This window comes from Eupeodes corollae, chromosome 2 (assembly GCF_945859685.1).
Source record: "Eupeodes corollae chromosome 2, idEupCoro1.1, whole genome shotgun sequence".
Classification (NCBI taxonomy): Eukaryota; Metazoa; Arthropoda; class Insecta; order Diptera; family Syrphidae; genus Eupeodes; species Eupeodes corollae.
This window is the reverse complement of record NC_079148.1, coordinates 11,378,377-11,396,077: the sequence shown is the minus strand read 5'-3', so window position 1 is coordinate 11,396,077 and position 17,701 is coordinate 11,378,377. Positions and strand designations below refer to the sequence as shown.

The following is a 17,701-nucleotide window of genomic DNA, read 5'->3' as shown; positions in this document are numbered from 1 at the left end:
CTCGATCTCGCGTCCTTATTTAAAATAATAAAGAAATATAACTTCATTGTTCTTTTAAGACTCGGTCAGTGTTTTCAAAGTTAAAGAATGCGCTCATTGTATTTAATATTCGTAGTGCTTTTATGGAGTACAATTCTTTCGAATCAATTAACAACTGCATCAAATAATGGATCTTCAATAATTAACCATGATAAACCATTTTCGGAACGTCTATACCAAGTTTTGACAGTAAATCCAAGATGTAAATTGGATTTTAGAGGAAGATGTCGTTCTAGTTAAAAGAAATCGAATCAAATAATTTAAGTGATTAAATCTAAGCATTTATGAAGTGATAATTTGTTTATACCTCAGTTATTCAACAAAAGATAAAATAAATAAAATAAAATAAAATTTAAATTTATTGTATTATCCTTTTTTGTATTTACTGAATCCATATTTATGCCTTAAAAGCAATCTGAACAAAATACATTAGGAGTTATTTTTGTGTGGTTTTGAGTGCGAAAAAGAAAGTCTTGAGTTTTATAGTCAAAATGTTTGTGGTCTGTGTTATTGTAACTTGTAATTTGTATGTTTTTCAAGTAACCAAAAAAGACCCTTACAATATTTCTCTTGTATGTTTTTGTTAGCATTTCCGTCTTCTTTTTTTGTTTCGCATCAAAAGTGTACTAAATGGGCTCTAAAATAATAATTATTTGCAAAGGATATAAATCCCAGAACTTTCTACTTTTCTGCATTCATTTCATGGTTGATTTTTTTTTTATAAATTAACGATATTCTTGATATAAGGCTTATTTTTAAGGTTATTAAAAACCCGACAAAAATGATAATGAGAACAATTGAAATAGCACAGAAAAACTTATTTTCTTAGACCCATCTTGACGAGGGAATTAAGTTTCGACCAAAATATTTATTATAAATATTAATACGTCATTAGTTTTAGTTTTATGAACAGGGACGCTACAAAAGTAGAATGACAGGGATATTAAACGACGCATTATTTCTTGCCGTTCTTTTGAGATTTTTCTTCAGTAAGGTTTGACCATTTATGATGGAATGATATATATACGAGCCAACAAACGAGTCGAAATTATAAAAATTTTATCACCGAAATTCGGAGTCAGTAAAATTAATGGTCGGCATAATCGTCCTAGAAGATCAACAATTGAGCCGCTAGTGGAAAAATTTGAATCTACAGGGCAGTGATATATAGAAGTGCCCGTAGTGTTGAAAATATTGCTACCGCTGAGGCTTAAATTGCAAAAAGCCCAATTGTGTCTCTCACACATCGTTCTCAATCATTGACCATCTTTTTGATGTCGTTGTAGCGAATTTTTGTGAAAAGATCTTGGCCTTCATCCTTACAAGATTAAATTGAAGGAAGAACTGAAGCCGCTTAAGCACCAGAAGCGTCGTATGTTAGTGAATTGGGCTGAGCAACAACTTGAAAATAGTTCGGACTTTGATCGAAAAAAGGCTCATTTCTGGCTGAATGGCTTCGTCAATAAACAAAATATGTGGTATTGATCAGGCAATAATACACACGTACGCAAATAGTCATCTTTGTATCCCGGAAAAATTACGGATTGGTGTGGCTAATTGGCCTTACTTCTTCCGTTATGATCAAGACCAGCACGTTAATCTTACTGTGAATGGGGATAACTATCGTCCAATGATAACCGAATATTTTTGGCCCCGATTCGATGATATGGACTTAAAGGACATATGGCTCCAACAGGAGGGCGACACCACAAGCCACACAGCGAATTTCACAATCAATTTATTGGAAACAAAGTTTGGAGAACGTGTTATCTCACGAAATGGTCTAGTCGCTTAGCCACCTCGGTCGTGCGATTGGACGCCGTTAGACCATATTCTGGAGCTACGTTAAGCCGATAATCTGTGCCAACAAGCCAACGATGATTTATGAAATTCGTACGAATACCGAACGTGAAATTGCAGCAGTATCGGCTGATTTATTATAGCGTGCCTGAGGTGCCATGCAAAAGAAATTGATTTTCAAACATAATGGCATCAAACGTATCACAGAAATAAAGAATTTCATCGATATCCAAAACCGTTTTTGTTTTATTAAAAAAAAAAAAAAAAAAATTGTAACGCTCTTATTGAAAAACCCGATAAATACTTGTATTATAGGTTATTCTTAAATTATTTTTTTACAAATTAAAAAAATGCTTGAAAATTATTAAGTCATATGCAAAATAACTTATATTGGTCCAGGCATGAAGCCATATATTTTGCAGAGATTTTTCTTCAATACCATTAAGAGTACGAACGAAAGCCTTTTATTTTTTTTTGTATATAACATTAAAATGGGCACCAACATTTTTTCAAAAACACCTAAAGTTTTGAAGTTATTTGCAAAAAAGTGAGAAAAAGCAGATAAATCCACTGGCCCTGATGGCATTCCCACCATTGCTCTGAAGGATATGTTTTTCCTTCTCTTGGGGTCTCTTTCCGAGTAGATAAAAACGGTATCTGTCCAGACGAAACACAAAAAAGGCGATTCCTACTCTTTCTCGAGCTATCGACCGATCGCACTTACGTCACTTCTTTCCAAGGCAATGAAAACGCAGATTAATTATTAGTTCAAAAAATATTTTGAAGACCAAAGATATAGTTGACGATTTATCTCACCAAACAGTGGAACAAACCTGTACATCATTTTTAAGAGAAGGTAAGATTATTTCACTGGATATTTCAATAACATTTTCTAGAATTCGGCATCAGGCTCTCTTATCTTAAATGCACGCCTTCGGTCTTGACCAATCTATCCTTGGTGGGATTAGAAATTTCTTTTCAGTCCGTTCAATACAAGTATTATTGAAACATAGTCAACTCTGATAAAAAAAACAAAATAAATACTGGTGCGCCTCAAGGCTCTGTTCTTTCTCCGACATTCTTTCTCATTTTATTTAATGATCTTATGAATAAATCTTCTAATTCACTTACCTGCTTTGCTGAAGATAGAACCTTCATCTTTTCATATTCGTTTTTCGGTTCACAACCCAGGTTTTTTAATCTGACTGTTATCTATAAGACTTATGTTTGTCCAAAACTTGAGTATAATTCCCATATCTGGACCTATGGGCTCTTGTAAATTTCTTAAAATGTTTGGACAGAATTGAATGTAAAGCATTAAAATTGTTTGGTGATGGTACCATTCTTGAATCATTTCTGTAGCTTGATCACCATTGCGTTGTAAGGTTTCTAGTCTTAACATTTGTTAACGATAACTGATTGCATTTCTCCCCTCATGCAATTTAAAGTTACCACTGATTTCAACATCGGTCGTACTGTCAAATACTGATATTCGTTCTTTGGCCGTACTACTCGAATGTGGATCGCCTTACAATAATATGTCCTTTCCAGCCATTGTAATATTGAGGAAGTCATAACTATTGTGCACCTACACCTTCCTTCAATCCCTTTCCCATTTTCCTAATGCTCCTTTTCCTATTTTACATATGACTTGAAGCCTTTAAAGTTCAGTTACTACAAGAACTTGAGCTGTATTTCTAAACTTCGTCTGTATAAGTTCTTACCCACGTACAAAAATTAAAAAGTACGTACAAACGAACATTCAGGCATTAAACCGTGGTTTAGTTCCTTGGGCCTTAAAATTGCACATATATTCATTTCGAATATTTTAACTCATTTAAATATGAAGAAATAGTTAAGTGCTTTCGCAATTCGCTTATGCATTCATAAAATGCCTCAATGCATCACCTGGAAAGAGTCAATAGACATACTAAAACGTCCATGCAAACGCCACGCGATAAGGAGTGACAAATTAAATACTTTAAACAAACCACGTTAGTAAATAATGACTGTCAATTACTTATTAGTTCATAACCTTCTTAAAAATAAAATCAAAACTAACAAGAACGTTTATAACCAGCTGTAAGGCTGCAGATTCAATATTTTTATTTTTAGAGATTTTTATAAAAAAAAATTCAAGATCAATCTGATGAAAAATCAACAAATTTAATATTTTTAAATACCTTAATACGTTTACGTAGTACAGTGTCATTGAAAAAAAATGTATTCAAAAAGATTTTTTTTTCGAGGCACGAAAAACTTCAAAAACAACGAAAAATGATAAGAAAATATTACAAAAACATAAACATTGACTAAAAATGTTTTTATCTCACAAAAAATATTCCTATCAATATTTAAATATTTAGAAAAATTGACCGACGGGCAAGTATGAGTAGTTATCAGTGAAGGTCGCATCAGAACCTTATTTGTTTTATAGTGCTCGACACAGATCGATTTTGAGGTCCATCAAAGTCCTGAACCACGCCAACAGCTGACGTACAATACTTTATTTTATTTCATTAAATATTGGCAGGATGACAAATTTGTCGGAAAAGTAGAATGTCAAATTTGTAGGGACAATTTCATTGTATAACCATGACTTTTGTTATGATTGGAAAACGATAAAAATAATATGGAACAAAACCTTTTCATTTTGTTTCAATATTCACCGCTTCTCGTAACATTTTTCGATGTTAGAATCAACATACAAATATGGCATTAGTTAAATGATTAATATTTATATCCAAAAACGCTGCTTCATTTTCAGTTGGTGCATCAATTTTTTCTTAGCTGACATGAACAATTTGCAAAACTCCTGGAACGTTGTGGTACGGAAATTACATTTTCTGGTCAACGATTTTTTTTCCTCCAAAAATTGTTGTAACATACAAGTTCCAACACTGCTAACACACAGATGATTTGATGATTTCAAACATTCTGTCCATTGGGAACTACATGCTACTGTGTTCAACTTCCGAGTCAATGTAATGCACTTAGAGAGTAACTGGCGTAATACAATGGTGAAGCTGAAGCAGAAGCTTGTGGTACTGTCTAAGTTGAAAAGTAAAAATACAACACACAGCGCTACAATGTGAAGTGGAAACTGAAAGCTGAAAGGCAGTTGGGTGAACTCTTACTTTTGGCTTCATGCTGCGCAAATTTTTGAAATTTGTATGGTTTATATGGATAGTTGAGGATGCTCGTTTTTAATGACAGCTTCAGCTTCAAGCGTTTTTTTTGGTCACCACTTTCAATTTTAATTGAAAATATATCGTTTTTTATTTTTGGTCTTTTCACTGTCAAAACTTGACAATAACTAACTTCCCTTTTGTAAACTTCGCAATTTTAAATTGTATATATTTTTTTCTTTTCGTAAATGAGTAGTCAGTACAAATTTGTCGGAAAATTACTGACAATTTTTTCATAAACCGAAAATACTTACAACAGTGAACTATTTTAATACAAACTTTTCAATTTTTTTGAGGAACAAATTTTAACAATTGTGACCTGTCGCAATTAGATATAAAAATTATATACTGATCGATCGGAAATCACAAAGAGACTTTTTTTTTAATTTTAATTGCGTTGTTATTTTTCACTAAAAATATATTTTTTACTTGCGACATATAGGAACTATATGGCAAGTTTTGCATTCGTGCAAAATTTCGAACTCGAGATTTTAATCAGACATGATATTACGATGGTAGAGAAGTCGAAAAAAGTGGGTCCCGCGATTCCGTCCGGTCGGTTTTGTCTGTCTGTCCACGCTCCTACAGCCTAAACCATTGGGTCGATTGAGTTCAAACTTGGAAGTTAAGGTTTTGAGCAGATTCGCGTTAGGCGTTTTTTTCATTTTTTTTTTAAGATCAAAACTAACAGTGGCCCCCATACAATTTTTTTGGTCAAAAACTGAAAATTCAAATTTTCTCAAAAACGAACCGATAGACTTTTTTTAAATTTTCTCTTAAATTTTATTTTTTAACTTGGATTCTTTTTATAAGAAAACCATATTTTTGTATTGCTCAGGAAAGGTACCGCTCATAGAACCGTTATTTTGTTTTTTAATTTTCTCAGCAACTTATATGAACTGATTTTAATAATTTTTTTTCTGAATAAGCTCCTATATTGCTTTAACAATATTTGATTAACAAAAATGCAATTTTTAATTGTTTGGATTTTTTAAAAAATATTGAATTTTTATTTTTCAAAACTCTATATCTCAAAAAGGGGTCAACAATTTTTTACGAAATTCAAACGTAAGACGTATATTTACAATCGCTAAACAACTGCATTCCAAAAATATTTTTAGAACAAAATTGGAAAATTTTATAGATAAAAAATTAATTAAAAAAAAAACCGCTCTAACGATTTTCAAAATAAAAATTTGAAAATCAACGGTTTTTTATTTACAAAATGGCATTTAAATTTTTGAAGACAAACTTCTTTTTCAGGTAAAATTTTGAATCTTAAAATATTATTTTTTTAATTATTTTAACTGTGCATGAGCCCGAAAGAGCGCATTATTTTGACAAAATTGTAATTACATTCCTATCTTTCATCCAAATTAATGCATTTGGTACACATTTATATGATATATTTAATCAAAAATCCATTTTAAAGAGTCTATCAAGAAGTATTATCTTGGTAACTTTGTATATGTGATTTTAAAATATTATTCTTTACGAATAAGGCTGTTTCACACATGATTTACTGGCCTTCGCCTATATAAAAAAAATAAATACTTAGTACCTACAAGTTTACAAGTTAAAGAAACTGGCCAGAAAGAGTATATGTATTTTCTATTAGAATCACTTTTTCAACGCATACACATTGTACCTATTTATAAAGGTATTACGTACAACTTCTACAACTACTGCTTACGTGTCACTTCTTAACTAAAATCCAAAACGCACAAGAGCCTGACTGTAAACAACACATGAACAGCAATTTCTTGTACTTGTTCGTATGCTTGTTTTTTAAAACTTTAGTGAAAAAAATAGACTGAACGTAATAACTCCATGTTTGCGCTGAAAACTCAAGAAGGAATGTAGTATGTAACTTCTAGCCACCAATAACATTCCTTCATTATCATCATAAACATGTCCTTATCTATCTATCTGCATAAAGCTAAGCACGCCAAGTGCACTATTCTATGGTCGTTTTAGACCTAGGAAAAAAGCTTTTAATGAGCAAGTTGAATCTATATGAATCGCATTGTAGCTTTATAGTTAATAGAAACCATTTTTCATATACAAACATCGTACACAAGTAAAAGCAGACCTATGAATGTAGATAAAAACAAATATCGGTAAAAGATCCCAAACAGCTGACTTAAGCAATCAAAAGTTTTTTTCATCCCCTTATTATATACAATATTAAGCCATTTTGTTTGTTATATAAAGTGCATTGATATATATAAAACAAAAACAAATTCATCGACCTTCATATAGAAGCTCTTTATGTGAAAACATATACGAGGATAGACTCAAATAAAATGAAGGAAATTGTGTTGACTTTTTGGGTCGAAAATTAATTATCTCCCTTATTCTGCTGGCTGCTTATGGGAATGGGAATAATATTTTTCTCTCGCTCCCGTTGAATTTCTCCACTTTCAAAACTAACGCCACGCCAACGACTCGGCATCTGGTCGCCCTAAAAGTTTCTGCTCATGAGAGTACTATCGTTTTCAATATGTACAATTGTACATAATGGTATTTATATCTTTGAAGCCAAACTTATTTTGCAGGTATATTTTTAAATCTCATATAAGTACTTTTTTAATCATCACATTGAAATGTGATAGACTCAACATAATTTATTTTCACTCCGAACTGATTTTTGTCATATATTTTTTTTCACTAAATTAGTTAACATCATTTGAAACTTGTATATTGAGCCAAATGTTGTCTTTTTAAATTAAATTATAGGCCTCAACACCCTTTTTGAATGACATTTTTCTTCCTAGTCTCGAAAAAACCGGAACTCATAAATTACAAAAACTGCAGTGCTGTAATAATATACTTGAGTAACATTTTTTCAACACCACTGTATGATCGCATTGTACGTACATAAAATCAACAGATTGCTGATTGAATTTTTGCTGTATAGAAGATCTCAATCAATTGTTGTTGTTTTCTTTAGTTGTTTTTTAAATATTATTATTTTGTTTACAAAATGCAAAACTGGCTTAGACTTAAGTTAAAATGCTTAAGGTTAGAACTTATTTACAAACGCGGTTTTAATTTAATTTTTAATAAAGATTCTTAAATGTTCAATGAGTCTGAAACTTTTATATTTGTAAATACTTAGGTACTTTAAATGTCATAATTTTGAATTTTGGTATTTATAACTTTATTAGCCTTCAAAGTTTTAAGCACTAGCCCATTACTGAAAAATTTCAAAGTCAAAATATTTGTGTCCACAAAGTTTTTAGTTCAAGGTCACAGGTTAAAATATTAAAAATTGATATTCAATTGTTTGGTCTCTTTTATTAATTTAATAATTTTTTATTATAGTATAGGATTTTCAACCATTCATTCATTAAATTGTTTCAATTTTGATATCATTGATATTTTTTTCGTAATTTCATAGTTTTCGGAAGAAGAATTTATCAATCGAACCGGAATCCATCATCACTAAATTAGTTAAGAATGCCTACGTCACTCGTGTGGTTATGGTATAAAAATATACAAAAATGTATTTTTTTCTTAAATAAATAAAAATGTATGTAGTACATTAAAAGAGAGATGTTTCAAATATTATCTTAAAATAAAAATAAACAGTACAAGAGTTATAGTTGCATATTTGAGTTGCATAATTTTTTTGGTGCAAAATGGAGAGTTTGGACCATTTCTTCACTGCTTAGTGGGAATCAAATCACAGGATATAAGTCTGAGCCAAGTTCAAAATCATTGTTTACGATTCGAAAAAAAGATATCTTAAGAATACGACGCTTTGTATGGCATTGTAAATTGTTGAACTAACATTTTTTATTCAGTGTAATAGTCGATGGTTTTTTAAGTCAATTATAGAATCATGATAAGTTCACACATTTTTAGTGAATTATAAATTTTTTGAAATATCTTCAATGGTTAGTTTGCCAGTCTTCAATTTTTCTAGACCTTTTATGCCTAAATATTTTTTGAAGAAAATAGGCATAGACCGCAATTTCAATGCAATTTATATTTTGATAACAACTAAGTTTCAATTTTCTTAAAATTATTGAAAAATAATAAAGTAATTTTAAAAACATGTATTTTTTCTATTTGGATAAAAATGTATAAGCAAATAAATTCTAAAACTTATTATAAATTTTAAGGTTCAAAATTAAATGCTTCTATACAATTTTATCATTGCATCTAGTGTAATACAAGGTTGCCACTAAGGTCCTCTCATTTTTATCCTCAACATTAATGGTATGGAGTTGATTTCTAAATATTTCTATGTACCACTTTACGCTGATAATACAAAATTTTTCAATCCATTACCGACGCGTATGTCCAATAAATTGCCACTTTCGCCTTCGTATAATAGAGTCTATATACGAAAATATTTAGGATATTGCGAAGCCATCCATTCACGAAGGTTTGCAGCTTCTTTCAGGTGCTACAACCATAAAGAAGTACAGTCGTAGTTTTGTTCGTAAGCTGATAGAGTTATTCCTCCAAATTTTCTGTAGCATATCAAATGTCGCTCTTACGATGCGGCAGATGACGTCTTGTTCGGTTCCGCCTTCGATGGAGACGATACTTCCAAGGTATTCAAAGCTCTCCACTTTTTCCACTCCGGTTGGGAGGAAATATTTATGTGAGAGGATGGTCGGTTTCCGAGGCTGATCAATTTTGCTTGGTCGATGCATTATTCTCATTCTAGTCTTAAAAGAACTACTAAGATATAAACATAAACAAATGTCAGTTAATTAATTTTTCACGAAATAATACTAGTTTTCCAAAAACTCTGTTGAGGTTATTCGTGACCTTGAGTTCTTATGTGACCAAGAGAAAAATTTCCGTGCTCGCATAGATGGTACTCAGCACAAACTTTCGTAATACTTTGGTCAGAGAAATTTTAGATATTGTTCGCATGCTACGGAGTATCTATTGAAATGAAAGGTTTTGTTTATTTCAATGTAAACAATTCTGGCTTAAGACGTTGCGGTGTCTACAAAACTGTTCCTTTCACCAGCTTCATGTTTAGTTTTAAGTAAGCCGAAAAAATGACGGTTAAAATTTTTAATAGTTATCTTATGTATGTTTCAAAAACTTCAATTATATATTCCTAAAAGTCATGGTCAATAAATTAATCGAATCTGTCATGACAATCAATGTAAGAATGACTACCAACCTGTCAAATAAAATTCAAATGATTTGTTCTAATGATAAAAACCAATGACAGCTTTAACTGGCTCATTAAGCTCTGACGTTCCAGTAGATCAAACAAAAATGTAAAATAATTCAATTTTAAAATTTAAAGTAATTTATTTTGTTAGCTTATAAACTAAGCTGTCATTTGAAGTGTCAAGATATCAATTGTATGCTTGCCATTTTGAGCAATCTATACGAAAACACAAAAGCATCATTCAAATATTTCAACTTTTTGAATACAATACGACAATTTTGACAGTTATCAACTTCAATAGATCACATTGAACAAAGGGAATGGAAAGTTTTGGAGATAATTTGTCGGATATTCATTATAAATGATTCATTTAAAGGGTTATTAATGAGCGCCTCAAATAAGTTATGAAAAAAAATCGAAAAAAAAACAAACCATAAGTCCATCTTTTTCCATCTTGACTAAAAAGCTACCGTCGTTGGATAGCTATAACTTAAGAATTAATTGACGTTTACATGTCGTTTGGACATTATTTTCAAGATAAATGTTTTTGTTTCCACACAGGTTCCACTCTAAAACTGGTTTTCTAATAAAAAATATTTGTCCGAACATAAACAAAAAAACTCACCAATAATGATGTTTTTGAACGTTTTTCTCTAAACCTATCAACTATTTGCACAAAAAACATGAGCTGTAAAGAGTAAGTTCAACTTTTTCCAAGAAAGAAACTATAGTTTTCGAGTAATCTACAAAAAAATGCCTAAATGTTTTGATTCTTTCCAAAATAAGAAAACGTTTAAGGGATTATTAAAGACGTATAAATGAAGTTTTTACCGAAATTTTTTTAAATTGAATATCGTACTAAGATCGGAATTTCTTGAAATCACTTTAAACTTTTTCGAATGTTAACAAATTTATTTTAGGTTAACAATTATCTTTAAAATGTATACAATTTGAAATAAAAATAATAAAATTAACTCTACATCCCGAACTATAAGGATCTACATAGGTAAGTTAACTCGAATTCCCATCTTATAAAAGAATCTCCCACATCACAATAAATAAGTGTGCAACAGAATTTCCTCTACTCGAAATCTGAATTTTTTCTGCTGCTTCGCCAACGCGTTTTCGACAACATAAACATAAAAACACTCACCACATCACTAGCAACAGAAACAACACACAACTCAGCTGATGTCTTGAGCAGCATCAGCACTGAATGCTCACACTCAGTCTTTCAATTTATCTCTTCCAACAAAGGCTGTCTTCCGAAGAACCAAAAGCCATAAGACCCATATAACCATTCCCAACCCGCGAGTGCCGAGTTTTCGAAAAAAAATAAATCTGCCTCAGCAGCCGTGCGCCAACGTCATCTACCGTAATTTCGTCAGATAGTCAAAAACGCTTTTAATTTTTTTTTCTATTTTCAAAACCAACGAAAACATGTCCTCTGGTTTTATTGGTCTGACTAAGTGCGCGACAAATTACTCGCAAATCGATGAACTAATCTAATTTCAATTTTTTTTCGTTTCGTTTTGAAATTTTGAAAAACTCAAAACCTAAATTGTATTGAACTCTGTTCTGTATATAAAGATACATTTTTGGATACAGTGCTAAAAATAAAATTCAAGAAAAAAGAAGATACTTTTTTTCCAATCTTGTGATTCCGTGTATCTGAAGAGCGGTGTACTGAAATAAACAAAAATTCTCTGGCACGCTTCCAGTTTAATATTTTCCCGTGTTGTTGTGCCTTCATGCCCATCCTCATCAGCCCCCAGCAGCATCCGAAGCGTTCAGCAAAGTAGGGCTATACAGAATCGTAACTCTTCGTCCAACAGGTCGTGAGATAGATCTGGCGCGATAAATACTAAATATTAAATTAGGTGATTTACTTAAAAATTTATCCGAAAAAAGATACAAAGCTTGAAGAAACATTTTCTGTGGACTGTGGGTGTTTTGTTGATATCTAATTGGGTGCATCTTTTTGTCTGTAACAGGTGGGGTTCGGCTACAAGGTCTTCTTCTTCGTCGGTGGCGGTGAGATTTTCATTCTACACAGCAGTAGGGGCGGCGGCGCGGCGCAGCGTGAGTCATTGCTTGTTTGCAATGTCAAATTCATGGATTGACAGCGGCGATGGTACCGGTATCTTTTGCGATGCGGATGCTGACAACAATTTGCTGCAATTAAAGCTGAAGAAGCCAAAATCTTGGAAATGGGAACTAACGACATCGAGGTCGTCGCCAAATATAGCCATGCCAAGGATTATGTTGTACGATCATAAGGGCATTTTGTTAGTTGATGCCAATCAGCAGGTTGACGACGCGGTCTATAGGCCCCCATCAGGGAAGAAGTCGGCGGGATCAAAATCGTCATCACCGAAGAGAAAGACTAAGAAGTTCGACAGAGCTGCGACAACAAATCTCGATAAGATTCTCCATCAAGACGACGAAGATACTGGGCTAGGTTCCTTGGACTCTGCAGAGAGGCAGTGGTTTAGACCGCTGCTGTCGAATGACAGCCTGAAAACGAAGAGAAAGCCCTCGAATTTCAGGAATGCCAACAGAAAAGGTGAAGACACATCTGCTCCTTATGAGATTGACATTGACTCTTTGCAGATATGTGAGGCAACCGACTCAAATTCACAAAGTCCCTTGCCCATTTGTGAGATTGTAGACTCAAGTACGCAGAGTTCGCCTCCGCCACCGCTGCCGTCGGAAGACAACAAGGACCTGGAAGAAGAACTGAATATTGACGCACCGTGGCGAAGGAAATTGAGCCTCAAGACTAAGTACATAGAATCTTCGGATCTGGCAAATCATCATCCAGTGAACCTCAATATTCCGGTGATTTTTTCTGAGAACGAAGGAACCCCAGAGCGACAATATATTTCCAAGGCATCATGGAAGCCATTTTACTCGAATGGCTGTCTCAATGTAACGCCCTCTAGTACAAAACCATTCGAACGACGAGCAACTTCATTCAAAGAAGTCCGCTTCAAGGTTGATCCAGAAACCGAAACGTCTAAGGGTGAAGAGCAGAAGTTAAAACGGCGGTGTCGCCGATCGAACACAAACAATCTTCCAAATCCAACTCACTCCCGATCGATTCTGGAACGACAAAGTGCCAGGAAAGGTCGACTTTCTTCACCTGAATTCGAGACATTCGAAAGTCATGAAGTTAGAATGGCTCCGCGGTACTTTCTGCGCACTTGCAGGGCCGGAACTTTAGTTGTGGCTGAAGAAAGTGGACGATATAAGAGAACACGACGGAGAATACGAAAAACTTCTTCAACGGAAAACGTCCTAAGTCACTCGAGTTCTTCGTTGTTAAGGCAGAAGGGAATACTGAATTCAAGTCTGGGTGATCCATGTTCGCAGAGTCAGAGTGTTAAGAACTTTGGGGAATATAATGGGAGTCGGTCTCGAAGAAAGGCAGTACCGATACGAAGGCATAGAAGTGATGGTAATATTCTACTAGTGACTTCATCCGAGGAAGATAACTGTGATAGAAGAAAAATGAAGAATCGATCGAAGAATACAGTGTGGCGGCATAAAAATGGAGGTAAAGTACAGAACGAAGCAGTATTTTTGTAAAAGCTTAGGCTCATACAATTTGTTTTCCATTTCTTACAGATGTCAAAACCTATGAAGATTCTAATGAATAATAAATACTGGATACAATGAATCATCACATCACATTCCTTGGAAACAACAGAAATGAAAATGAAGACTTTATCGCTCAATGATTCGAATCAGTTCAATGTAATGAAGAAGCAAAAAACAGTACACTCGGGGAAGTATTTCCAACTCCCGAAACCAAGAACAAACTACCTTAACTAAATGAAAAGTAACATTCTAAAAGTTAAGGGACCATTAATGTTTATTGTATGTTAGCTTAGATTGTCTTTGTAGTCGATATATTATCTAAAGTACCCCTCGCGATATTATCCAGATGAATTCTAAAACCTCTTAATTTGAAATTTAATAGATGCCTGCTCTTACTGATTTGTCAAAATGTTGACTGTGCATAAAAAATGATTAAAATTTAGAATATCAAATTAAACAATTTAAAATAGTATAATTTATGTACATATTTAAATTAAATAAATAAACTTAACCTAACTTTAAGAGGAGATCGTTTAATTTTTTAAATCAAACTTTACGAGCCTAATTCGTTAAGAAAATAAACTATAACCCTTCGTTCACTTATATTAAATACTCTATCAAACTTAAATTAAATCTATGATTAGCTAAACTAAACCATTCTAAGTAGTTTTAGGAATTTTAATAAATCTTTTCTTGAAACAACAGAGAAATTTCGAAAATTTAATAAATCTTACATAATTTCAATCAAAAACATTTATGGATTCAATGAACTATTTTATTGACCTATAAGGGTCAAGATTTTTGACCAAATTAAGTGTATTTTACGATTCATTTGCATTTGATTTATATTGCTATTGAAAAAGTTTCTTAAGCCATTAGGCCGACCAAAATAGGCTTTTCGAGAATCAGCTTTAGATTCACGATTGATTGGCAGCAAACTTCTAAGGTGAAAAGTAAAAAATTAGCTTGAAAAATCGTCAGGTAATTGGAAATATAAAAAAGTTAATAATTTAAAAATTGGCATAGTTACGAGTTTAGACAACCTTAAACGGCGTAGTCACTGATAAAGCTTCGGTTCCCATCGATCACCGAAATCAAGCATCAGTGAGCGTGGTTAGTACTACTCTGCACATTTATGTGCAGAGTAGTGTGAAATGTAATGTAATGTAACATGCAGTATTCAGATAAAACCTTTGAGGTTTAGAGTAGTAGTACTTTTTAGAACATGATTTTGAAGGTCCTATTGGACTGCTTTAAATAATCGATTCTTTTAAAATTATGAGCCCTATTCATTTAGAACAAATCCATTGCTTGGAAACTTCAAAAGTCATGACTATTTAGAGTACTTGTTGACTCAATAATATGAGTTTCCTTCAACATTTAAAAGTCACTAACGGACTTGGACATGAGCTTAACATTTTCTCCTTTCAATATCGGCCAAACGTAGCATTTGCATCTTAAAGAACTAAATATCGGCCAAACGTAGCGTTTGCATCGTAAAGAACTAAAGTTTCTGAATGACACGTGAAACTATAAAGTAATTTAATACAATCTAGATTTCTAGCTTCGATAGTCAAGTTTAAAAAATGTGTTGGTGTTCCTCAAGGCTATGTCCTGTCTCCTTTACTTTTTCTTAATATCGTTTACTTATTCTGCTTAGCAAAGGTTCTAGATAAAACGAGTAGATTAAATTAAATACTGATTGATTCTTAAAACTTCTTCTTTAAGTCGTTCAATTCAGATCAATTCGGAAATAGTTCAGACAAACCTTAATTTTTGTGGAAAGCTCCTTTTAAGAGTCATTGCATTTTTTTAATGTAATCTCTCAAGAAATGTGTGTGTTTCCTTAAAATGATTTGATTAAATTGAAAAATGTAATCAGTGTTTAAGTCAATTAGTTCTTAAGTTAAGTGAAGTCCTATTTCAATTTCAATTCTTCAAAATTATTACTGAACCGAGAAAAAATATGGGAGGGTCGTAAGTTCTGGGGCTTACACACTCGGCGATACTTGTCTGATATTTCTGATATAGTGTTCGTTTTTTAAAAATGAATTTCTAATCTTCCTGGACTCAATACATTTTAAACAGAATTGATTATTGCCTTCGAGATGCCTTAAGTATTTGCTAGAGTTTGTTAACCAAGTTTAAAAAATGTTCTATGTACCTTAAGGATGTGTCTTGTCTCCATTATCATCATTATCATTAATAATCATCTAATAGATTAATTCAATTCAATTTTTATTATAACAAGGTTCTTAAAATCAATCAAAATCGAAAATGAAAAAAAGTAAGCATATTTTCGAATCTTAAACGATGTTAAAATCTAGCAAATTTTTCAATTCAATCAAAAAATAGTCAAGGAAAATTATATATTAACTTTAAAAAAATTTGGATTATTTTGATTTTTGAGCCAAGTCTTCATTTAAAAGTCCCTAACGGTCTCTTTTGTTTTGGGCCGGATCGAAAAACATAAAGGGGGTATAAAGGGTATTTAGTACACTGAGTTCTTTTGAACTAAATTTATTACACTACTTCGTAGATTTTAACAGCCAAGTTTAAAAATAAAACGTTGGTATTCCTCAGGGTTCCGTCTTGTCTCCAAATCTTTTTCTCATTTTCAGCTCTTATTTAAAGCAATAACAATTCAATTACTCTTCTTAAAAAATAGTATTTTTATTTTTAAATCCACAGTTTAAATATTAACTTAACCTTAAAACCAATTTAAAAACGACTTTGTTGTCGGCTTAACTGTCGTTTCTTGAGTTTGTGTCTCAACTTCTGTATCTGCATCATCGGCAGTTTCAACTTCGGCTTCAGCTTCTTCTTCAACTTCATTATCATTTGTTACACCTTGAGAATTATTATTCTCATCTTCTTCGCCTTCATCATAATATTCAGTTTCACCCGGATCGTTATTTCTTTCCTTGTTGAACCCATCATCATATTCATTGCCATCTTCACTTTTATTAGTTTCTTCATCTTCAAGATCTATAGAAACTAGAGGTTTTGAAGTTGAAGTTATTGCCTCAGGTAATCCTAATTGAGGAATATTCTGTTCTGTAGTAGTTGTTGATGTTGTTGGTGTTTCCGTAGAACTTTCTTCAGTTCTTCGATCCCACCATGACAATGGCGTAAAAGTTGTACGAGTAGAAGTCGCAAAAGGTGCTAAAGTTGAAGTTGAAATATCAGACCGCGATGTAGTTGAAGAAGTTGATGATCTTTCCGAAGTGGTAGCTGAATTTGTTTCTTCACCACCTTTAATATAATTAACAAAAATAAAAACACCACAAATTAATTTAAATCTAATAAGTTTCTTACAATCTGGCATACTAGGATCAAAATCACACCTAACGAATCTTGTTAGATCCTCATCATGCAGAAAAGCATAAGGTGGTGGTCTTCGATGAGTTTTAAAAACCTCAATCACTTCACGGACATAATTATTCGAATACGGTATTGGCCTCCTTCGAACGTAACGAGTGTAAACAATATTCCTTTTCCCTTGGGAAAGGGGTAAACCTTCAACAGAATTAAACTGAACACTTGTATTAATTATTATTAAAAGAAACAACGACGAAATAAAAGCTAAAAATACAACCGAAGCCATTTCAGCTCGAAATAAACTAAATCAATGCCAACAAGCGTAAGTTTATGATTTGAGTAAATGACAGGAAAAAAATAATAAAATATAAATTTTAAAAACAAATGCATTGAGTATACTACCTATTTTGATAACCTTTTTGAACTTTTGAAATGATGCATTTTCAAATTACTTGTGGTGGAATATTGCATAGTTTGAGGAGGAATTACATTTGAACAGTGGTGGCTATAAAATTGTAACTTTACATTTGTTATACAAAATTTTATTTAAATGATATGTCTGTTTTTTTTTTTGTAAAAGTTACTCTTTTATTATACAACT

The 17,701-nt window shown here is 32.4% G+C and overlaps 2 protein-coding genes across 3 annotated transcripts; one reads left to right on the top strand and one right to left on the bottom strand.

The window, feature by feature from the left end:
• The first annotated feature begins 11,402 nt into the window (after positions 1 to 11,402).
• LOC129947798 (uncharacterized) lies at positions 11,403 to 14,121 on the top strand. 2 transcript variants are annotated; one of them, XM_056058495.1, is made up of 3 exons: positions 11,403 to 12,056; positions 12,171 to 13,735; positions 13,807 to 14,121. In XM_056058495.1, the coding sequence occupies exons 2-3, from the start codon at positions 12,280 to 12,282 to the stop codon at positions 13,836 to 13,838; spliced, it is 1,488 nt and encodes a 495-aa protein (XP_055914470.1). In that variant the 5' UTR covers positions 11,403 to 12,056; positions 12,171 to 12,279; the 3' UTR covers positions 13,839 to 14,121. The 2 variants fall into 2 exon arrangements, with proteins under 2 accessions (XP_055914470.1, XP_055914471.1); XM_056058496.1 differs by lacking the exon at positions 11,403 to 12,056 and having other exon boundaries at positions 12,591 to 12,742; positions 12,790 to 13,735.
• A 2,310-nt stretch (positions 14,122 to 16,431) lies between these two features.
• Positions 16,432 to 17,449, bottom strand: LOC129946100 (uncharacterized). Its single transcript, XM_056056137.1, has 2 exons — positions 17,098 to 17,449; positions 16,432 to 17,034 (listed from the first exon to the last, which is right to left on the bottom strand). The coding sequence occupies exons 1-2, from the start codon at positions 17,384 to 17,386 to the stop codon at positions 16,490 to 16,492; spliced, it is 834 nt and encodes a 277-aa protein (XP_055912112.1). The 5' UTR covers positions 17,387 to 17,449; the 3' UTR covers positions 16,432 to 16,489.
• Positions 17,450 to 17,701: the final 252 nt, after the last annotated feature.

Excerpts from the sequence above, each read along its gene's own strand:
- LOC129947798 (XM_056058495.1), top strand. The coding sequence starts at position 12,280 with ATGTCAAATTCATGGATTGACAGCGGCGATGGTACCGGTATCTTTTGC. Across the intron at positions 13,736-13,806 it reads GTGGCGGCATAAAAATGGAG|ATGTCAAAACCTATGAAGAT; the intron begins GTAAAGTACAGA and ends CATTTCTTACAG.
- LOC129946100 (XM_056056137.1), bottom strand. The coding sequence starts at position 17,386 with ATGGCTTCGGTTGTATTTTTAGCTTTTATTTCGTCGTTGTTTCTTTTA. Across the intron at positions 17,035-17,097 it reads TGATCCTAGTATGCCAGATT|GTGGTGAAGAAACAAATTCA; the intron begins GTAAGAAACTTA and ends ATTATATTAAAG.